This window comes from Chanodichthys erythropterus, chromosome 14, assembly GCF_024489055.1.
Source record: "Chanodichthys erythropterus isolate Z2021 chromosome 14, ASM2448905v1, whole genome shotgun sequence".
NCBI lineage: Eukaryota > Metazoa > Chordata > Actinopteri > Cypriniformes > Xenocyprididae > Chanodichthys > Chanodichthys erythropterus.
In genome coordinates, this window is record NC_090234.1 from 30,857,110 (window position 1) to 30,881,589 (window position 24,480).

General features: G+C 38.7%; 1 protein-coding gene across 3 annotated transcripts in view; it reads left to right on the plus strand.

The window, feature by feature from the left end:
• The window catches only part of clybl (citrate lyase beta like), a 106,454-nt gene that overhangs the window by 69,657 nt on the left and 12,317 nt on the right, over window positions 1-24,480 (plus strand). For all 3 annotated transcript variants that reach the window (XM_067409507.1, XM_067409508.1, XM_067409510.1), the window contains 2 exons: window positions 2,688-2,898; window positions 16,904-17,092. In XM_067409507.1, coding sequence (XP_067265608.1) covers window positions 2,688-2,898; window positions 16,904-17,092 — 400 coding nt within the window. The remainder of the gene's footprint in view (window positions 1-2,687; window positions 2,899-16,903; window positions 17,093-24,480) is intronic.

A 24,480-nucleotide genomic window follows, 5' to 3' on the forward strand; every position in this document is an offset into this window, starting at 1 on the left:
TTTTTTTTTTTTTTTTGTGACATGATTTCGATGGTCTGTGTGAACAAAAACTTCATTCAGCAAATACAAAGCTTTTTTTCTCCTTTGGCTAGTCTCTGTCAATTCCTCTACCTGAGAATTAAATTCCCAAGTCAGAATGAATTATAATACTTTTTTCTGAATAAAAATAAAATGGATTTGAAATGTGCTAATTAGACTTAAAGCCACTGACCTAACTAATTTAAATAGTTTTCTTTTTCTATTATCCAATTTATATTAAACCCATTTAATCCCATTTTTTATCGTAATAAAGTATTTGAAGAAATTAAGTAGAGCCAATAACTTTTTCTTTTTATTTCATGCCAACATAAATATATGCATTTTTAAAACCAAGATTACCAAGCAAAAATGCTATAGAAATCTATAGAAGTTCTTTTTTTTTTTTCAAAACAAAAATCTTTAAAATGATAGTTCACCCAAAATTACCCAAAAATGTCATGCAACTCGTATGAAATCTTTTATTAGATGCCTGATGATTATGCATGTATTAATATGACTATGACGTGGACATGTGCATGTCTACAGCACACACACACACACACACACACACACACACACACACACACACACACACACACACACACACACACACACACACACACACACACACACACACACACACACACACACACACACACACACACACACACACACACCTACACACACACACACACAGACACACAGCCAGCATCCTCCCCTGCTGCAAACACATCATCATGCTCTCTCGCGTGAGAGGCCAGCCGCTTGGTTTTCAAAACGCCACCCTCGGAGAACACCAAAAAACCCTTCCTGAATTTACAGACTTGTCTTTCCCTCCTCTATCTCCTTCAAACATAAAAGAGAGAGTAACAACTAAACAAAGCAAACTCCTCGCTTTTCCCTGTGGCAGCTAGGTTGCAGCAAAGTGAAACCCCTACTGTGTTTAAAAAAGGCATAGAGGGAGAGTAGCACTGAATGGCGTTTCTCTATTAGACCCCTTGTACCTCAGTCAAGCGATCTGCGCTCTCTCTCTCTGTCTCTCTGATAAAGATCCATCAAGGAAACCCCTCTCTTCCCCATGGAGCTTTTTTAATGTTTTTTTTCTGCACCTTTATGAAATCTATTTTTTAATTACGAGTGCCATCATTTTGTAAGCCTCCTACTTACAAGATAATTTATTTCTTTTTCAAGTGCCCACTTAAAATGGCTTTTTAACATTTTCACCCTGCAGCAGTATGCATTGAATATAGAAGATTTAATTTGGATCCTCCCTCCCCCTTTTGCTCTACCCATTTCTTCGCCAACCCCCTACACATGTACATGCATAATGCCCTCTACGATTGTTTCATCCAATTTCTCTGTTTGTATTCTTTATCACCAATCCGTGCACTGTAAGGTTTGGGGGTCTTGAGTAATAGTAAGTTCCTCCCCTCTCTCTCTTCTGCATTGAGAGTGGTTTTGCATATCTCCTCCTCCTCCTTCCCCTTGTTGAGCTATTGCCACTGACCAAATCCGAACACTATAGAGTTGAGAATCCCTACCGGGACTCTGTGTACTTAGGCCTGCAAAGTGCTTGCAGCCATAACTACCTGAATTGCTTTTAATTGCCTGGCATAGCTGCATCATCTCAGTCGAGAATATGCTCGCTTGGTTCTTGAGGGCAATTGTAAGCGTGAAGGATTGGATTAAGTGGCTATTGAAGTGACTTTAGCTTCTTTTGACAACAAAGACCAAAAGAGAATACTTCACCCCTTCACTCCCCCCTTAAAGCACTTTGCTACCCCCTTCTTTTTGTCGAGCCGGAAAGGAATACAGTCAACTAATACGGTCCCTTCATGTGCAATCGCAAGGAACCGTCGGGCGAAGACTGTTCCCGGCTGTAATTAGTTGTATGGGATACCAATTATTTGGCGCATTTATTAACGCTAATTGTTTGAACACCCTGACATACCGAAAAAACAATTAAAACGTGTCTGAGGCATAACAGTGGTTATTAGTGTGTGATAAAATGTGTTAGGAGAAAATTAAGCCATAAACGCACACCTCTATTAGCCCTGATGCAGGGGAATCTGCATCTGACAGCTTCAAGAAGTCATTTACCAGACAGATTTGTGGTCTTGTCTTAACTTTGTTGTGTTGGGGTATGTAATCTCTCCCAAGTCTCTTTCACATCATACTGGCTTGGCTCTAAATAGATTTATTCAGCTGTGCTTGCTAAGCCTTTGTGAATTAGCATTAGAGAAGAAGCGTTTGCTCTGATGTTGTCGGAGATAACAGCCTCAGGTCAGCAGTGCTTATCCATTAGAGGACTGAAAGGAAAACAAACCTTGTTTCTTCAGTTTGTAAAGATTTGGAAGGGAAATTGAAGTTCAGGCTAAGTACTTGAGATTAGCCAGAGGTTTGTTACATATGTGCATGCATAAAGAGAGATCAGCAAACAAATGGAAGGCTACAAGGTTTTCTTTTCAAGAATTTTTAAGATACTTTGAAACAGTTATATCAGTATTTCTTTACATTATGCCCACACTGAAATTAAAAACATGCTCATCATCATAAACGAGGTGTATTAAAGTCATTATATGTATGAATTGCATTTTAATGTAAATTAATAAATGAGACAGAAAAACCCATATTGAAATATCCATTATAAAATGCTTGCATTTTCTCAGGGGGATAAGTCGTCTACTTTTGTCAGTGGTTCCCCAGTGTCAGTCTAGCCAGCGTTCCCACCACACTCCTGGCACCTCTCTGAAGTACATACCACGCCGCGCCGTGCTGTATGTTCCCGGCAACGACGAGAGAAAACTGCAGAAACTGACTTCACTGGACGTGGACTGCGCTGTTCTCGACTGTGAAGATGGAGTCGCCCTTAACAAGAAGGTACCAACCGCCCTAACCTCTCATTCTTCATCCAGCACCTGACTCTGTAGGACATAATCACAAAATCCTCATCATTTAAATCTCTCTTTTAGCCAGGTGCTGATCCTTAATCACTCCAAAGAAAGCTACCTAAGCGCAATGCTTAAAACAAGCACATTTCCGTCCCATTATGTGCCAATAAAGGCAAAAATGCCCCCCTATCACATTCACTTGAAACAAGGTGCCCACTTCACACTGAGCAAACAGCAGGACTTCAGCAGATGCTGCAGGTTAAAAGCATTCTCGACCCGCCCACACAGCCAGCCAATTGGCCCTGTTTACCTCTCCATGAAATCGTGATTGGAGCAGGAGCTAAAAGGAGAACTGGTGGAAAAGAGTCAGCTAACAAAGGTTTTTAAGTCATGTTAATAAAGATGATTGATATGGCCAGAGGCTATTCCTGCTTGAGTGGGGAAAAAGTTTGACAGACAGCCTAAACAGTGACCCCTGAAAAAAGGTGATGGATCCCAATGTTTTCCAACACCCACTAATTTCTTTTATCACAGTCAAGTGGGGGAAAAGGTTTCAAGGAAGGATCCACTAAAGCTAGTCAAATAAGACTAGCTTAATGCTTTCAAGACTATTGTGTTGTTTCAGAGCCTTAGTTACAGCCTAATACATCTTTGACGGCCTTTAAGTGTCAAAAACGTGCTCAAAGGATAGAAACATTACAGCATTGTTAACGTGGAAGACCTCATATATCATCGTTAACGTTGTTTTAAAATGACAAGTATAAAAAGATAAGATTGCTGAGCCAAAATTCAGCTCTTCTTTGAGGTTCTGCCTGGATAGGATTATTTTGTTGAGGAATATTAATGCTAGGTGATCTGAGAGGGGAGAGAATGGCATTAGAGAAGGGTTTCGGGTCCCCTCTCTGAGCTGAGCGAGTTTCTTTTTGCTAGCTCATGTTCCTGTCAGGGCTGATAGAATTAACGTTCTCTGTAGTCCCCCAGATAAAAATGCTAATAACTCACTCTGGAAAATAACAATGTACTTCGGGACGAGTCTGAAAAATAATCCCATTGCTTCTCTGCTTTTTGATGGTATAAATCTGTCAAGGCTACAAGCACTTACAATCCTTCGTACAAGATGCAGTCAATTTTAAAGACCATATGTTAGCTTTAAAGAGCCTGGCATGGAACGGGGAAAGCTGTGATCCATTATTTATTTGCTACCACACAACTGCGTAATGTAAAAATGAGTTATTAACTCAATAATAAAACACACTTCGCTCCTCTGCACCCGCTCTTTCACTTCCCACACTCTCAGCTGTTTTCCCCTTCCTGGCAATTGAAAATCCATGGGGGTTTGTATATACCTATAGATAGATGTTTTATTTTCCATGCCACTAAATGACACTCCTCCTGCAGCTCAGTTACTCTTGTATGGACAGAAAAGGAAAGTCACACACATACACGTGCAGTGTTCAAATACACTCAGATTGTGTCTTTATTCAAAATTTTTCAGTTTTGTATAGCTGAGCATTGATTGCATCTTTACTTTGCTTCCAAATGTTTAATATTTAGGGCTTTTGTTACATTTTATTGAAGAGAGAGTAGAAAATAATGGGTAGAGAGATGGAAAAGGGTAATGTCAGCTTGAAAGTCTTGTTACCCATATAAGGACAATGGCTTTAATGTGTCAGAGCATATGCATTAACCACTATGCCACAGCTCCAACCATTATGATTCTATAATATGCCGAAAGCCTACAGGTAGGACAGTTAACACTATTAAATGGATGGTCTGCCCATAAGAATTCTATAATTATTTATTCACCCCCATGTCATTCCAAACTTGTATGACTGTCTGTCTTCTGCAAAATGCAAAAGAAGATATTTTGATAAACACTGGAGTAAGAAAAAAAAAAAGGACTCCATTGACTGTTAATGTATGGACAAAAAACACTAAGAAATCCTGCAAAATATTTTCTGAAAAATTTAAATGAAAGAGTAGAAGTATTGAAGAAAATACAGGTTTGGAATGACATAAAGCTGAGTAAATGAATATATCTTTTTTATATTTGGTTAAACTGTCCCTTTCAGTGGTGGAAGAATTGTTTATTTTGATTCTTTTTAAGTACAAGTTTCATACTTAAATGAACAAATAATTTATTGAATACCCATGCTCTGTTCCAACGTAAAATAGTTTTTCATTCAACACTAAAAAATTTTTTGGGATGAAATTTTTACCCAAAATTTTTATTTTGTGTGTATTATGTATTTTATGCTTTTTAGAATATTTTGCTGTTAGCTTAGCAACATGCTAGCCTCAAACTCTACTGAAATCAATTGACCCTTCGCAAAGACCCCCTTAGTTACTGCTGCTTTGTCCGACAAGCCATGGCGCTGTCACGCCACACAGAGTGAAAAATACATCTGGAGCAAAGAAGGACACTGACAACACGTCGACAGAGCAGGTTACTTATGATATTATACAAAGTCCCAGCTTTCAAACTGTGTCATTTAAGAAATTCGAAAAATAAAAACCGTTTTGTGGCTCTTTAATGTGTTGTGACAGATTGCTGTAGCGCCTCAGCTCAAGTGGCTCGTGAACCGATCATCTCTTCCTACTAGTTAATTTATAGCATCAAATAAACATGAATGAACATGACAAGGAATGTTGTTTCAAACGCGGAAAGACGTCAGTACACACCATTTTTCAAGTTCAAGTCCACTGAGGTTAATCTTCTAACCCCTGACTGCTTTGTCCAACAAAATGGCAGATTCGGCATTATGATTGGTTAGATCGCTTGTCAATCAAACTCCCGGTGAAGGGTCAATTGTCATTTGAGTCATCAAAACAGAGCACTTGCGTGCAAAGAGTTGCTGCCTATGTAGAGCATTTTGAATTAGACCCTTATGGGATTCCTTAGTAGGCCGCAAAGCCACTCACTAGATTTTGGAACATTTAGGAGTCATTTAATCATATTGTTGTTGCTGTCATTTAATAAAAACACTGTTGAGCTGTAGTAGAATCACAACACACTGATTGTGTTTTTTGCTCTGTACATTGATAGATAAGGGTATTTCCCACTCTGAAAGTTGGAAAATGTTTATTTTTTTTCATTAAAGTTGATTGTTTTTGTCTGTGTTCCACAAGCATTATCGTTGTGCTTACCAGCCCACCTGCCCCATCTCAGGGTATTTTCATAACAATAAAGTATATGAATGTCTTCCATAAAGTGGCTTTAAAAACATGCTTTTACATTTTTTACATTGTATAAACCAATCATACAATTGTCATTAGGAAAATATAGGATATATTATTATAGAACTCAAATTATTGTTCTGTAGTGATTTCAATTTCTTAGCCAGTTAAAAGCAAGAGATAAGAAAAAATAAAATTTGTCAATTAGACAAAGGTCAGAAAAAATGTATTACACTTGTCTTTTCTGTCGCCCTCACTTCTGAAATGATGGCTATACCCCTGCACACCAGCACACACTTAGTATGTAAATATATCTCTCCTTACTGATAAGGAGGGGTAGGAAGTTGTCCTTTTCTCCCTCCAGCAGGGGCTGATGGCTACACCTGTCTTTTTTTCGCTCCGGGGGCGAGTTTGTTTATTTGTGTGTTTTGTGGCAGAGATGCCCTATAGACTGCCGCTCAGTTTGGGGCATTCCACTCAACGGCTCCTTTTCCCCCTTTCCTTCCCTGCCCGCCTCCCCTTTCTCTCTGCGGCAGCTTCGCTCCGCACTGCCCCCCTCCCAGCTCCAATCCCTGGAAGTTTGGAACTAATGAACTGACTGCTGAGCTGCCGCCACGGAGCTTGGTCCCAAACTATACTGTACTTCACACTCGATTTATTCTCCAGATGGCAAGACTACGCAGCCCTGCCGGGAGGGGCCACCTCTTCCACTGAAGTGTGAAAGTGGACGGATGTTGTTTTCGGATCCTCTGTGATCAGCTCCGAGCTCCCTCAAACCACCCGGCACCGTATGTAGAGAATAAATCCCCCTGCTTACGGGCACACTCGAGCTGTGATGGCTGTCTGTATGTTTGTGTGTGTGTGTGTGTCCTTGTTGCTTTTCTGAGGTGCAGTGTCACTGGCATCGGCCCTTGTATTATCTGATGCACTCACCTGCGGGTGGCAGCGGCTGATGCTTGGAATCATGACAGTTATCCCTGCTCTTTTTTTTTTTTTTTTTTACCTTTCTCTCTCTCTCTGATTTTTCCCTCCCTTGCTCTTACTTTCTCATCACTTCTCTGAACTCTTTCTTTAGTCAGCAGAGCAACAGGTTTGCTGGTTCGGCTCAGTCTGATGGAGATGTGTTTGCTTCTTTTCGGTTGTGTTTTTGACATTTTTGAAAATCCAGATCAGTGTTGGGGAAGCTACTTTAAATAATAAGTTGCTTGGTATCAGATATTTAAATGATAGTCAAGCTACATTTGAAAAATAGATAGCTTCATTACAAGCTGCTATGAAAAAGTAAATTACCAATCTGAAACTATTTCAGGGGGCAGTACAATTTTAAAATAACATTTTAAATGTATAACCAATTATATCTTTATGATTTCATTTGACTCATAACCTACCATTCAATGGTTTGGGGGTAGTACATTTTTTTGTTGTTGTTGTTGGGAAAAAAAAAAAAACTTTTATTTAGCAAGGACACATTTTGATCTAAAGTGACAGCAAAGACATTTTTAATGTTACAAACGTTTTCTATTTCAGATAAATGCTGTTCTTTTTAACTTAACTAACTTTTTGACTTTAACTGAATCAAAAGTATCACTGTTTCCACAAAAATATTAAGCAACATAAGTATTTTCAAGGTTAGTAATAAGAAAAAATGTTTCTTAAGCACTAAATATCCTTATTAGAATGATTTCTGAAGGATCATGTGACGCTGAAGACTGGAGTAATGGCTGCTGAAAATTCAGCTTTGACATCACAGGGCTAAATTACATTTTAAAATACATTAAAAAAGAAAACAGTTCATTTAAATCGTAATATCACAATATTTCTATTACTACTGTATTTTCGATCAAATAAATGCAGCATTGGTGAGCAGAAGAGACTTTCAAAAAATAGTACAGACCCCAAACTTTTAAATTTTTAGTGTAAATCAAGTCCAGAAGAATGCAAGAACACAAAGTTACTGACTGCATGTCTGTGATACTGAGAGCTCAAATGTTTTGACTGTCACAGCAGACTGTTGTGTGTCTGTTTATGCTGTGCTATTTGGTCTTTTCTTTGTCAGCCCTGGTGGTGGCAGTAGATGAAATGATTTGATGAAAAGAAAAGTCTCACATTGCTTATATTTTTTAACATATGCAATCTCTAGTTCATTTGTCAGATATGACTGAAATATCTTGCAGTATAGCACCATAGCAATGGCACCCTGTGTGAGAACGTTTCTGATATCTTTTGCTTTCATATACATTCACAAGTACAGTATGCATCATCTGTTTGTCAGGACTGGTTCAATAATATACTATTGTAGTCTTGGATTTCAGTTTGAGCTTATTTGAAAGTGTAATACTTTGGCTTCCTGTCAACATTTCCAATTTACCATAATCTATGCAACAAACTGTTATCTGATATAGAAGCTTAAAATGCAACGCTGGTATTTTGAAGTCGTCTCAGATTTCTTCTGCCACGCTCTCAGTGGGTCAGTTCAAAGAGGGAATGCCACATCGCATTGCAATAGTGTAGTGATGTGTAGTTTTAGTGAGCGTTAGTGAAGTCCACATTACAAATACTGCTAAAAAATAAGATTTAGTCCTCTACATTTGAGCTGGGAGGTTGCTGTAGGAAGCTGTAGTGATAATTGGCGGTAGGAGTAGGAAACAAAGCCTGTCTTAACGAGAGAGTTCAATAATGTTATAATTTACTATTCCTCATGTCAAACCTTTTTTTTTAATTTTTTTTTTTTTATATAATTTCTTCAAGGGAGTCTGCTCTCATGTTGAGGGCTGTGATGATGTTCTCTTGAAGCTGATTTAACGAGAGATCAACTTTAGATTTCTTTTACGCTAGGCTATTTATCTGTGTCCCGGGGGAGAGACCGAGTGGTGGAAACGACTCGCCAAATTCCAATTCTTTTAAAAGATTCTCTTTATCACTTATACTTTTTGGCTTGTTAGATTCCACAGGGTAGTGGTCCACAAGTTTCTGAAGACCTTTCTTGGGTTTTTCATTTGCATTTTAGAGTTGTTATAGTTTCGGCTACTTCCACTGATTTAATTCTGTTTTTCTCTTTTAAGCTTGTCTAGTCAAATTTCACTTAAAGTCTTGAAGCATTCCAACGATTTAAGCACTTAAACAAACTAGGTAATCCGTTAAACTAAGCATTTTGAAGGAGTAATGGCCAAAGCCTATATAGAGAAACTTATAACGCATGCGTCTTGTCGCTTCCAAACCTGTATGGCTTTCATGGAGCACAAAAGGAGACATTTAGCAAAATGTTCACTCTGCTTTTTCCATACAGTGAAAGTAAATGGTGACCAGGGTCTGCCAAGTTCAAAAATGACAAAAAGCACCTTAAAAGGAATACAGACAACATGTGTGAGGAAAAGGCAGAAATGAAATCAGTCAGTGTCGATGTGCTACAAATGAATATGTGCATATTAAATTTGCACAAATGAGATTTGAGCCAGAGGAATTTTTACCAAATTGCAACACACATTTCTGTCTGTTATGGTGCACTTTTTTTATTTTTGGATCTCAGATCCAGTCACAGTCCCAACTTCTCTTCTTGTGTTCCACAGAAGAAAGAACATCATACAGGTTTGGAATGATATTAGGGTGAGTAAATGATTACAGAATGCTCATTTTTGGATGAACTATTTATTTACGAAGAGAGAGTTCTCATCAAACAGTGCAGCGGAGGAACATAGGGCACTCTGCTGCCAAGAGAAGCAAACAGCGATCTGAGGCCTGTGTTTTTTGTAGTTTACTTTAAGGAGGTCATTCACCAAAAAAAATTTTCTAATCTTTTACTCACTCTCGTGTTATTTTGAACTTCTGCATGACTAACTTTGTTCCGTGCAAATGAAAATGAGATTTATTTATTTTTTGAGTAATATTAAAGCTGTGTTTTGGCATACACTGAAAAATGACCAAGGGCTGTCAAATTCCAAAAAGGTAAAACAGGCACCATAAAAATATTATACAAACCATACCTAAGATTAGTGTGAGGAATGGACCGTAATTTACTGCCACAAGATAACAGATCCAATGCAGTTTGATAGTCTTGAAATGGAGTGAATATGCACAAGCGCAAATGAGAAATGAGCTATGGAGAATAAACTATTTCATTTCATGTTCATGATGTATCAAGACAAATGACACACATCTGTCTGCTGTGAATCCTGCGGAAGGAACCAGAGTAGTCCAACATAAGTCATAATATCTCATTGTATCACCCTTTTTTTGCAGCTACAACATACGAAGATCTGTCCTCACACTGTCACCAGGGAAGAGAATGCATGCCAGACATAGCTGTTGCATTATATGCTATGCCTGATGCGTGTAACTGAGATAGGTCATAAGATGTGTGTGAAGTGTTTTCTGTGTTAGTGATATCTAGCCTGCTTGATCTCGGGGGATTTCTCTGTTGGCCAGTATGATGAATGCTTATGAGAGGTGTTTAAGACCGTTTGATTTGTAATGGCCTTATTTACGATGAATGGATAAATGTGCTCTGATCAGAATAACAACACGTGATTAGAGATGAGCTCCATGAGGAATTTGATTCAACAACAATTGAAAAAGACTGTCAACTTGATTTTTGTAGGATCTATTATACAGTCTCTAAATCTTTTAAAGTCTTTTATCTAGCATATTACCTAATAAATATACATATTTTAACCCATTTTTATCTTGCAATGCAAATAAAATATTCATGCCAAATCAGCAGTGTAATTTTACTATTTATAATTAGGGGCCAAGGACCAAAGGTGCGAAGGCTCCTATTGCACTTGTTAGTCACCTTCTTTCTTCTTTCTTCTTCTTCTTTTTCGTCTTTTTAATGGCTATACGCCATTTTGAATTTCTTTGAAAACCTACTTTTCAGCACAGCATACCGAGTCAAATGATACCCAATTTTCCCATGTCGGCCATTTTGGGCATCAGCCATTTTTAATTTTGTCATACAATGCTGTATTTATGAATGCATTAGCAAATAGTTATAAAAAAGTCTTTGAAAACCTCCTCCAACACTTGGTCCAATTTTCACCAAATTTGGTTCAGATCATCTTCAGTCTATGCCGGCAAAATGTTATTAAATGTTTTGTAATAGACCAAACCTTTTCAAATAAAGCATCAACAAATTTGATGGCATGGTGCCAAGCTGATTCTGAAACTGTAACTCTGCAACGCTTTGGCATATTGACACCAATCTAGTCATTGTCTCTTCTCACTGACCCTACAACAGTGGTCTCAAACTCAATTCCTGGAGGGCCACAGCTCTGCACAGTTTTGCTCCAACCCTAATAAAACACACCTGATCCAGCTAATCAAGGTCTTCAGGATTACTAGAAACTTCCAAGCAGGTGTGAGTTGGAGATGGTTGGAGCTAAACTGTGCAGAGCTGTGGCCCTCCAGGAATTGAGTTTGAGACCACTGCCCTACAACATCAATTTGGTATCAGCGCCACCTATTTGTCAAAAGTGACCATTCAGCCATTTTGACTAAAATAATAAAAAAAAGTCTTTAATTACTCTGTGTTACAGTTTCTCTGATGCTCCCAGCCATGCTTGCATAACTCATTGTGCTTCTTTGTATTATTATTATTATTATTATTATTATTAAAGGGTTAGTTCACCCAAAACTGAAAATTCTGTCATTTATTACTCACCCTCATGCCGTTCCACATGAATCAGAGTGTCGAATCTTGATCACGTGATTTTGGCGCTCCGAACAGCAGATTCGACACTCTGATTCATTTGTGCTCCGAAGCTTCCTGAAGCAGTGTTTTGAAATCGGCCATCACTATATAAGTCGTTATTTTGTTTTTTTCTGGCACACCAAAAAATTTCTCATCGCTTTATAATATTAATATTGAACCACTATACTCACATGAACTGATTTAAATATGTTTTTAGTACATTAATACTGTAATAAATGACAGATGTTTCATTTTTGGGTGAACTAACCCTTTAAGAAATTTTGTTTCTTGACGAAAAGTGACATAATCACACTCTCATTGTTTGTGTTGGATCAATTCTATGTTGTATAAATCTTAATTGGCAAACGTCAAAATGTTTCAGCTTTTAAGCATGATTTAGCAAGATAATCACATTACATAATTCACTGGACTTGCTCACACGCTTTACTTTGAGGGACTATTACTCTTTGTTGTTTCCTATAGCATGTTGGTTTTGTTATTATTATTATTATTATTATTTAAGTTCTTCTTTACTACACATGGCACACTTGACATGGAAAGGTGACTTTGTTATAAAGCTCTGGCTCTGGCAGCAGGTGTGAACTACTCTAATGGCCAGAAAATTGAAAGTCAGTTACTGCCAACACTCAATGTGCCCCAGGTACTCCATGTAATGCCACTTTTTAAAAATACGACCTTTGCTTTTATAAGTGTCTAGCAAATAATCTGCTCCCTGGTCCTTCCAGCAGGTCATTGCAAGAAGAAACTGGGTAAGAAACACCTTCATGTCTGGAATCTACAGAGCATTGCCAGATAGAGATGGGTTTCCTTGAATAACGTACAATTTAGGTTTCTATTATTATTATGTTTTTTTTCTTTTTTTTTTTAGTTAGATTCTCAAAAGTATTTGAAATCTTAGATACATTTTAAACTGAACCAAAATGAATTGGCCTTCAAAGTTTTCAGGCACAACCCTGCTGTCACATGACTTTTACTCAGTTATAAAAAAATTTAACTTTTTTGTTGTTGTTGTTAAAATTAAAGTAAATAAAATCATTTTCTTACTTTGTACATAAAATTGTAGTGTTGACTGCCTTTAAGCTCAACCTTCTACCCTGTTCCACCATGTCAAACATATATTTTCTTTGTTATATGATTTTTTTGTTTGTTTGTTTTGTTGTTGTACGTTTATCAATTTAATAAGTTTAATTGTGCTGTTTATTTAATGCAACTTGCTTTAATCTATTCTTAAATTATATGCAAATCTTTGGTAACAGTGTTGTGAAATTTTCAATATAATATAATATAATATTCATGTTGAGTAAAAGGAAAATAAAACCACTCATAATATTTAGTTTGACCTCATGATGTTGACAAAAAGAAAACAAATTATTAAGAGTTTCAGGCCCTATATTTGTGTGAAGTATCATATCTTGGAATACTGTTATGATTGCATCACAACTAGAAAAAAAAGTGCAATCAGCTTTGAAAAGTTACAGAGATCTTTACTTTGCAATTCTGTTTAGTGTTTTCTGTTCATCTTTGAATTGTATAAGATATTCTCTCAGAGTTGCTACCTATGAAACTTTGATACAGTACAAAACCCTGAGAAAAACTGAGCTCTGTCATTTCCCCAGAGACACAAATATCTTCTGTTCCCACTCTCAACACAAGCTTAGATGTTTTTCCTTCAGCACTTCAGAAGCAGAAAAGATTCTCTCATGCAGCCTGTATCACAGGGCTACATTGTTGGCACATTAAGTATTATTTGTTTAGGTTGAAATTTTCACTGGCACAGCTATCAAATGTGTAGATTGTGTTGCTTAATGTCAGGTTATGATGACAGACATTTCAAGTACTTCTAGAACAGACGTAAATAGCGCCCATGAACATTAAGCGCCCAGTTGACTGTGAACGGCAGATGTTGAAAGTGGCCTGAAGTCCCATCTGAACGCTCCAATCCCTCAACCTCTCTATCATCTTGATACTGGGAGTCCAGTGCAGCCCAGCGTATCACAAAACGCTGAGTTTTGAAGAAAAGTGTAGATATTGTACCTCTCTCATTATCAAATAACAGCCCTCTGTTTTGATTGGCAGAGCTGGTCAGTAAAATGTGAGCTGCCTGAACAGCGCTCTGAAGTAGTAACAGATCATTCTTCAGCCTCACAGTGTGAGGAGAAGTGGCGGTTTTCTGAGAGAATCTAGCAGCGAGCCTAGAGGGACAGGCTTCCCTCTCATGCGGAACCGGACAAATGCGGAATCAGATGCTGGATCTGTTAGTCATTCATCTGGAATAGAGCTCCAGATGCCCGGTGCGTCACCTGTCAGACACTGTCCATGAGACATTGTTTGCTTATATTACACGTCGTTTTTGAAATTGTACGTGTCATGGTTGGTTGCGAGAAGCTGGGATGAAAAAATAATACAGTGAGAAACGTTAAATGGAAACATATCAAATTTAGTTTCTTTGTGACCCTCCCTCACATTTCTTGCTCTCATTTCTAATAATGCAAATGTATACAAAATCATTATACATTTCAAATGTCATACAAACCACACATCTTTCCGGCGCTTTGATTAAATACTGAATAATCCAAACACAGATTCATTTCTTGACATATCTCACAGTTGGAGTCCAAATTCTCTACAAAAGTAAAAGATCTGGCCTTTTTTTTAAATGAGAAGTCAGCGTCTACAAACTTTAAAGTCTGTCCTTTTTGTTTTGAGTATTTTGTGGACGTGCTGTCATGATACTGTGTTGAGCTTTAATGATGGGCTTGATGGAAGGAATCAAAGTTTCCTCAAACCTGCGATTCTCCTGGTCACTCTGTGGGATGCTGGGTGGTTGGGGAAGGGTCTTTTGAAGCAACTAGTTGGACAGCCTCCATTAATGTAAAACATTTCAGCTTTCAAAGTACTTTTATTCCGGCTCGGAATGGCAGAGTCCCCTCAGGAGCCCAGGATCTTCTCGAGAATGTTCTTTCTGTCAATTTACTGTGAGGAGAGACGAGATAGCGAGCCCTTCCTACTGATAGAAATTCAAATGTTTTGCTGTCTGGAATATCAGTTCAAAGCAAAATATGGTGATAAAAAGCAGAGAATCGTGTGGCATGAAGGTTTCATATAGCATTACGCAGTTCAGCGGTAATTTTACTCTGATTGGTCCATTTCTAGCTACTCTCATGTCTTTTGACTTGATATAGGTGCTTTTTGATGTTGATTTGTTACTCAAAGCCTCATGTTTTTGTTCAAGAGTGAACGTGATACCAAACATACAAAGAAGAGTGGTTCGACAGTGTCTAAGACACTGGATCAGTCTTGGATTATACTGGAGGACTCAAACTGGATCCACCATGGAACAGCTTTACGAATGCTGAGTTATAGCTTCATAAATCCGTCGGCCCTACTAATATTACCACTGTGATCTTCAAATATATTATAGGCTTTAAGCATACACATGGCTTTCTATTGAGGAACCTTTTGTGTTCAGTTTGCAGTTCAACAACTCTGACCATAAACTGTAAGCTGAGGACTACAATGTTAGTTTAGACATGTGAGTGTCTAGACTGTGTTTTGGTTTTAATATGTTTTGCTAGTATATCTGCAATGATTCAGATGTCATATAGAAGACTTCAGAGCTTTGGGCTTGTATACATATTATTTTTTCTAATAAAAATGGTTGACATCGTTGTTATTTTAGCTCTAGTCTAAGGGTGTCTGAATCCAGACCGGTTGTGATTACTAGTTCAAAAGGCAGAGTTTTACGGTCCAGACTCAACTAAAAAGCAAGTTACAGATCTATAGAGAGACTATAGAGAGATTGAATATCTTTCCCTTTTTATAACCAATACGTATAATGGTTATTTTTGATAAGCAGAACCAAATTTTTTATTTTTTATTTTTATTTTTATTTTTGGGCTTTTTGATGCAGTAATACCTGGATGACTATTAGACTAAAAGATTATTCATTTTTATTAATATTTATTTTAAAAATAATAATACTATTATAATACTATTATTATTTAATTGTTATTATACTAATATAATATTTATCATTTTTATTCATTCAATTCATTTTATTAATTATCGCTAATCTTCATATGAATGTCAAAGTTTTTGGGTAGAGGTGACGCTAGTTGTGGCTTATAGAGTGTATGGTGTGAAGATGATCTAGCCCAAAGAGTTCCTCATTCAAGTTGAATTAACCCCTGAGCTAAAACCCCCTCTTCTCTTAGCGTTTCTCATCCTTCCTCTGATCTAACCTGACAACTCCTGAGCTACTGTTTCCTCCTCCTGTTTAACTGAGACCACATTTCCCTTTGGATGGAGTGCTGTGTTCAAACCAATGGAAACTTCATCTTCTGGCCCTTTCCCCTCCCTACATTCAGTCTCTTGAGCTGCATCTGGTTTGAATCTCCTGGCGTGTGTTGCTGTGTCACACTTAGGCCCTGGAACTTGGCTTTAACTTTGATTCTTCCTCCCTCCACTTCCTTTGGTCATGTGTCTGTGGTGTTTGTGTGGAAGACTTGTGTGCAGGGCTTTTCACTTTATGGCCTTTGGTGGATCAGCTGTAGGGAGGTTGATCCCTCTCACTAGATCTTTCTCCGCACCGTAATCCCAGGCGCCAACCACCACTTCCCCGTAAATTCACATAACATCCGCTCGTCTGAACTGATGCATCTTTATCTTTTTACAAGTGCACCAATGGCCAGTTCAAACAGATATGTTCCATGTTGCATTTTTATTGCTTGTAGTTTTCCATACGTGAGATATTTCCTCCTATTTATCAGGTAAACACAAATCATTGTCCAGTAGCAGAAAAGAAAACAATAAATCCTGCCTAACCTACTTTCACTCACGTTTTGCACATTTGATACCCACAAGCCTGTGTTCTTGGTCAAATAGAGAGTCTGAATTGTGTAACATAACCATTCAGTGTTTATTTACAAGCATATTATGTGTTTATTACATCACTGAATACTGACCCAGCTGAGCATAAACATTCCCATTCATTTTGTGGTCCAGCCTGCACTGCGAAATTTCATTCTGTATTATCTGCTGCGGTGAAGTAAGCACTTTTGACACAATGGCACAAGAGATTTCTTTTTTTCTTTTTTTTTTTTTTTGACAGGAGGAAGCTCGGAAAACCATCCCAAAGATGCTGGCCAATCTGGATCTGGGGCGTACGGAGAAGTGCGTACGGTTGAACTCTGTGTCTAGTGGCCTGGCCGAAGCCGACATGGAGGTTATTCTACAGGCGGACGTGCTGCCCACAGCTCTCATGCTGCCAAAGGTGGAAAACACAGGAGAGGTGCAGTGGGTGAGTGAATCATGACTCTTTAAGCATTTTAAACAAACAGTTGACCTAAAAGAGCATTCTGTCATTATTTATACACTTTCTGTGGAATACAAAAGAATACATAGAAACTATACAGTGCAGTGGCCAAAAAAATATTTTAAAAGCACCATAAAAGTAGTCCATATAACCCATGTCTTATTTTAAGTCTAGCTTAAAGGATTAGTTCACTTTTAAATAAACTTTTGCTAGTAATTTACTCACCCCCATGTCATCCAAGATGTCCATGTCCTTCTTTCTTCAGTCGAAAAGAAATTAAGGTTTTTGATGAAAACATTCCAGGATTTTTCTCCTTATAATGGGCTTCAATGGGCACCAGACGGTTCAAGGTCCAAATGACAGTTTCAGTGCAGCTTCAAAGGGATTTAAACGATACCAGACGATGAATAAGGGTCTTATCTAGCGAAACGATCTGTCATTTAAAAAAAAAATAAAAAAAGTTTACGTTTTATAAGCACAAATGCTCGCCTTGCTCTGTTCTGGGATGCGCGTTCGTGACGCCACGTAATACGCAACTACGTTAAAAAGGTCACGCTTGGCACAGGCAGAAGTATGAGTCGGTGTTTACAACTTGAATGTGCAAATACTAACCCTGTGTCTCAATCAGCTTCCTAGTTCCCTAGGTCATGAATCAGTATATCATGAAAGTGAATGTGGCTGATTCCCTGATCAGTGCTGTGACTACTGAACTAGGGAGCCGACTGAGACACACGGTAAGTCAAACGGCGTTTACAAAAAAAGGTAAAACAACTAATGGTTCTTCCATCCTGTGTTGTCAGTGCCATCAGACTGTCATACCCTTCTCCATCAGAACAAAAACACCTCTAAAGGGGGTTGCACACCGGACGCGCACATTATATACACACAAGCTCAATTTTGACTCGACTCCTGATAGAGGAGCTGCACAATGGGAATATTATACATCAACAGGGAAACGTTATTTGCTTTAATATTTCGCACTGAGGTTAGTGTACATGGAAAATGGCACAACAGAGCAAAATGAAAGAAAAGGCTACGTTTATTATACATTTTACATATACTTTATTCAAACTGTTAAAGTGTAAAACTAATGTATCTTGCAGCACAGGGTGAAGTCAGTATGTACATTAACGACGATTTGAGAGAAATATAATATACATTTAATGTAAAACAATGTACATGGCGCTTTGTGGCGCGGCAGGATTTTGAGTCGTAGCTGGGCACCGCGGACAGGCGCCGAATGTCGCCGCCGGTGTGTACACTCATAGAAAACATTGCGTTCAAATTTTAAAGACGTGGCACAGTGCTGAGCTTCGCGTCCGGTGTGCGACGCTGTTGCTTAGTAAAGGTGGATATCCATTTTGTCCGGTAATGCAGCGAGATGGAAAAAGGGACTCACCGACTGATTCTAATGGCGGGATTGAAATGGTCCAATCGTGGCAGCATTGAGATTCTTCCTCTGTTGGCAAAGGTTGGCATTTGCCACATGTGCACCACCACGTCTGCCCGATGCTGGAGAGGTGTGTGTTGCCGCAGCAGTCTCTTCCAACTGCCTAATTTCTTCCTCTGTGTATTCCAGTTCAAAAAGGTAGGGCAGGGTGAAAAACTCATCTTCTCCTCGTCCGACATTGTTGTTTTGCCTTTTTTTGTAAACGGCGTTTGACTTAGTATTTGCACGTTCAAGTTGTAAACTCTGACTTGGTACTTCCGCCTATGTCATGAGTGACCTTTTCAACGTAATTGCGTATTACGCGACGTCACGAACGCGCATCCGAGAACAGAGCAAGGCAAGCATTTGTGCTTATAAAACTTAAATTTTTTTTTTTTTTTTTTTTTTTTTTAAATGACCGATCGTTTCGCTAGATAAGACCCTTATTCATCGTCTGGTATCATTTAAAGCCCTTTGAAGCTGCATTGAAACTGTCATTTGGACCTTGAACTGTCTGGTGCCCATTCAAGCCCATTATAAGGAGAAAAATCCTGGAATGTTTTCATCAAAAACCTTAATTTCTTTTCGACTGAAGAAAGAAGGACATGGACATCTTGGATGACATGGGGGTGAGTAAATTATCAGCAAAAGTTTATTTAAAGTGAACTAAGGATGCATTAAATTTATCAAAAGTAACACAAAACATTTATAATGTTACAAAAAGAACTTTATTCATCAATGAATCCTGGAAAAAATGTATCACAGTTTTCACAAATATTATTCAAAAATATTAGGCAGACAACTTTTTTTCGACATTGATAATAAGAAGAAATAAAAACAAATCTTCATATTAGAATTATTTCTGAAGGATCATGTGACACTGAACACTGGAGTTATAATGTTGAAAATTTAGCTTTGCCATCACAGGAATAAAATACAAATTAATTAAATTATATTAAAAATAGAAAACTGTTATTTTGTTAACTGCAGGCTCTAGGTTTTGCCACTTTGTCACCATCTCTGTTTGAAATGTGCAATTGCAGTTATTTGAGGAATTATCATCTTTATGTGGGTTGTGCATCGGCTCAGCTCCTCAGCACGGATGAATCTAATGTTTGCTGTCAGTCACCGCATCAGTGTGGATACTGTACTTTGGAATCACAGATTCTACATCTTGGAAGTATGACCAAAATAAGAATTCTGAACAAGTAAAGCCCGGAACACACCAAGCTATCGGTCGGCCGTCGGGCAGTTTTTGTTCGCTGGCCGACTAAGTTTTCTCATTGTGTTCCACACCGTTGGCTGCATTTGGTCCTCGACGGCTTTTTTTTTCCGGCTGATTTGACATGTCAAATCGGCTTCGGAGCTCGTCAGTCAGTCGGGCCATCTGATCATTCTAATTGGCTGTTCAGCTACTGCCACCTGCTGGTACGGAAAGGCATTTCTTCTTACGCAGGCGCAGAACGGACGTGCTACTTGGCCGTCGGGTGACAAGCGTAGGTTTGGTGTCTCAGGGCAACTTTGGACCTAGACGCTGCCAACGTGAGCCAACCCCACAGTCTGCTTTGTCGCCACTAGTTCATCGGCATCTGCTTGGTGTGTTCCGGGCTTTAGTAACATGTCTGCCACTTTTGTTCTGGCTAACTGAGAAAAAAACATTACAATAAATCACGCTGCCAGTGGTGATTAAATATAATGACCGCTTGGCTCAGATCACGTCAAACCGAGCAAATTATTATTATTATTGTTATACTTTGTTTTTGAACACTGGCTGTTTATGTACTTGCTCAAAAATTGATTTTGGATCATTTTTAATAAAATTAAATAAAATTGTAGTAATATCTCATAATATTACTGTTTTTACTGTATTTTTGATCAAATAAATGCAGCCTTGGTGAGTATAAGACACTTCTTTCAGAAATATAAAAAAAAATCTTACAGATCCCAAGCTTTTGAATGCAAGTGTGAATTTTTCCCCCCAATTGTATCAGTACATTTTTGCAAACATTGAATTGTACATTGAGGACTCATATGTTTCCATATGATTATGGTTAGATTACAGTTAATGTGACATTCATGATAATTCTATCCCACAAATTGAAGTCTATGCCCTGCTTTATGTGAAAAATGAGAAACTAAAAATACCACTGATGTGCTCTTGCATTTTCCATCATTTGTATAGAACACAACTCTCTGAACTTGCAGGGTAAGATGAAACCACAGGTCTTTTCAAAGCAATAATAACAATCTTTTCTATTAGTCTGTACAGAGGACTTGATCCCTGTAGTCAGGCCCGGGGAGAAATGGGGCTGTATATCTTGGCATCAGCTCAAGAAAGCCATGACATTTTGAAACTAGCTTCACAAGACAGATGTCACAAAATACTTCTTTCCCCTGGAAACACAGGGCCTCTTCAATACCATGAGGCTGTCAATGCTGAGCTTTGATATTTAATGCAAAAATAATCTAAAATTAAAGCAGGTAGACTCTTTAGCCACTCATAGATCTCATTATTCTAGAGACGTTCAGTCAGTGACACTAGCAAATAGATGGTCTCAAAGCTAGCAGACACAGACTAAAAGCCACAAAACACTCATTCCTCCTGATCACCTCCATGTGTGTGTGTTGCAGGAGGTGTTGAGGATTCTTCTAGACGTTTGTTCGTCCATCAAAGCAGGGCTTCCTCTGCCAGTCGGCCCCAGGAGGCCCCTGGTGGACCCCAGCACAGCCAATACACCAGCCCCCAAATCCCTCCAGCTCATTTCCCCCAACCAGCCAACCCAGCCCAAATCTGCAGTATTCATCTACTCTGCATGAGCACTGAAAAGACCTGAAAGAAGCCACTATGTCTTAACTAGGTAGATGAAGGGAGGGAGGGAGGCTGAGAGATGGAGGGGGGGCCCTAGTCTGTTGCTCACAGTTAGTTTAGGCTAGAAGCAGGAAGTTTTTAACTAGTGGTTTTAATTAGCACTCATATATTTCCTGGGCCGCTCGATCTTTCTTACCTTTTTAATTGCTGACAGGTGCTCATATTTCGCTCTCATTCTTGTTCACTGCCATTTTGTCTATTGTTCAAAAATATTTGATGCCATTTGAGTCCATAAGTAGTCCATAAACAAAACAGTTAACAGTATGTTATATTATTATAAATATTATTATATATTTATATGAAATACTGCAACTCTATAATATTTCAATAAATAATATTATTATCTTACTATTATTGTTACATACTGTTGGTATCAGGTATCCTCTCTTAACCACATGTAAAAATAACCCAATTTTCAGAGTTTTGTCAAAAGTAAAATTACCTACGCTATCAGCTATTCACTACCCACTCAAAAATCAATACAACCCCTACACATATGTCACATTGAGTAATACAGTGTGTGTGAATGCATTAAAAAATGCACACATATGTGGTGGGGGTTAGAACATGCTCTCCACATGCTTTGCACACGGTCGAGCTCATAGCCGCAGCAGGATACGGGAGATTGTGAGCGGAGAGGAAGTCATGTAGCACTGACCTGACATGGGCCCACTGCTTTGAAAGTGGCGTGAGACAAACATTAAAGGAGAGGGTGTTTCTCTCTTTCTCTTTCATTCCTTTTTGCTGTCTCTCACAGCTCTGAACAGTTTAGATACATTATTATAATCCTTACCAAAATTGACCATGTTCTGTAAAAAAATACCATAGTTTTTTGTTGCCACAATATATTTTTGTGGTATCTTGGTATTAGTGACAACTATCCTTGAGGGAAAAAAACTGTTTAAAAATGTGTAGGTTAATTCCTCTTAAAAGGACTGTGGTTCTGTGTTGTTATTGGTCTGTTTGTTTGTGCTGTCTGACACAGCAACATTGACTCAACCAATGGCATGAGTTGGGGGGCGGGACTACCTGTTTGACCAATCAATGGCAGACAAACCTTTTTCATTACATTTTCAACAACTGATTATTTTGTATTTCTGTTTGCTTTAAACATTTAAATTAATTTTTTGACTTTATTTTTGGCCTACAACAGTAAGAATAACTGCAGAAACTATGGTTGCTTTTGTGAGGGAAATCTGGACGGACCACAACTTGAACAAAAATTAACATACTGAATAAACTATTTTTAACTGCAGTATTTTAATGCCTTTTACAAAGTTACTTGTTTTAAAAATGGTGTTTTTAGTTTGACTAATCCAGTGGTGGTGTAACATGTTTTACTCTGGAATGAAGAGGGAGCTTAATAATGGTACTTTTTATTGTCAAAGCTGAGCATTACTTTAAAATCATTTACTGTTTTTTTTTGTTGTTTTTTTATACTGTGAAATAATCATTAAGCATTAAATATCTCTTTTTCCGCCGCGTATGTGTTTGTGTCTGTGATGAGCAGTCAGTCTAATCCAACACACAACACAAAGTCGTACCACTACAAGCCTGATTATCTCTCTCTCCTCCTCCTCTTCTTCTCGTCCCGGCAGCCGACCCTAAATCCCTCTGTTGTTTATTTTCTTCCCCTTTTTTCACGTAGATGAGCAGAGGAACCTCCAGACTGATTTGTTGCTAAAAGATGGACTTACTTGTTTCCTTTTGTGTGAAAATCTTCTACTCTCCCTTTCTATCCTCTCTCTGTGTGCTTGTATGACTGACAAGGCTTATTGGACTATAACAGGCGTAACTCTCCCCCCCCCTCCTCCTTTTGTCCACAGACAATTCTCCCACAGATTCTGAGCTGTGCTCATTCTTTGGCCGCCACACTACTGAGTCCTGAAAGGAACCAGCTCGAGTCCGTCCCTCCCCGTCCGCTCCTAATTCTCCCCCCTCCAGCACTACCACCACACGGTGAAATGAGCACTTCAGCAGGCCGGAAACATTTAATCTGGCCCTCTTTTGAAGAGAATTAATTGAAACTTATCCACTTGCCGCCTTTTTCGCTCTAGCGGCTCTCTCGCCCCAAAATCCCTGCCTCGATTCCATCCGGATCATGGCGGATGGGGCCGCCGTGGCACTTGTTGTCGAGAAGTGTGGGTTTTCACAAGAGGCCTATAGCGACCGGAAAAGCTTGTCACCTGAGAGTGGTATTAGCGTTTGCACAAGTGCGGTGCATTGTCCAGGCTGTGTAAATATTGAAAGGGCCGATAGGTCCCGTTACTGCAATGCAGTAGAAGCACACCTGTAATTTGTTGTCACTCGTTGACGTCCTAATGGGACAAAGCTTTTCATTCGATTGAGGGCTATAAATGCTTAATTTCGCTGCCAAGTGGCTATTATTTTGCGCAAAAATACGGGGCCGTCGGAGAGGGCAGTGTGGCGTCTGATAAAAGAGACAGTGAGGAAATGGAAGGGCCGCTAAAAAAGCCCTACCTTCTCCCTCCCTTTTCTCTGTTCGAGGGGAATATTATGCTAAGCCGTTGGCGTTTTTATGTTGCCATAGCAGCATTACTCCTGCAGGGTTGTGACCTCAGATGATTACAGTACAAAGCTTATTGGGTCTTGAAAACCCCTTTGAAGATGAAAAGTCTTTGATGGTTTATATTTATGCAAATCTCTCAGATATGATTTATCCTACTGAGATTGAATGGGGAGATGATTAAAATTCCCCCATTAGAAAAAAATCCCTCAATGAAGGCATATTCTTTGAGCTAATAAAACAAGTGTGTGTGGGATATTTTACCCTTTATTTGGAAAACTAGCCTTGACGTACCTGAGGTTATTTTAATCTGCTGTCCCCAATGTGTGAAAGAGAGACGGAACGGGGGGACAGGGAATTACACTTTTCTGCTTTGAGTTTTTTTTTTTTTTTTCTCTTCCCTTCCCTTCCCTTCCCCCCCTCCTTTTATTTTTGTACAGGCTTTAAAAGAAAATATCTGACAGAGGGAGCTTTTGTGTGTTTCCAGATGATAGATTTTGGAATTTGGGCAACCCCACTGGCAGTCCACGGCTAGCTGTGAACTGGTC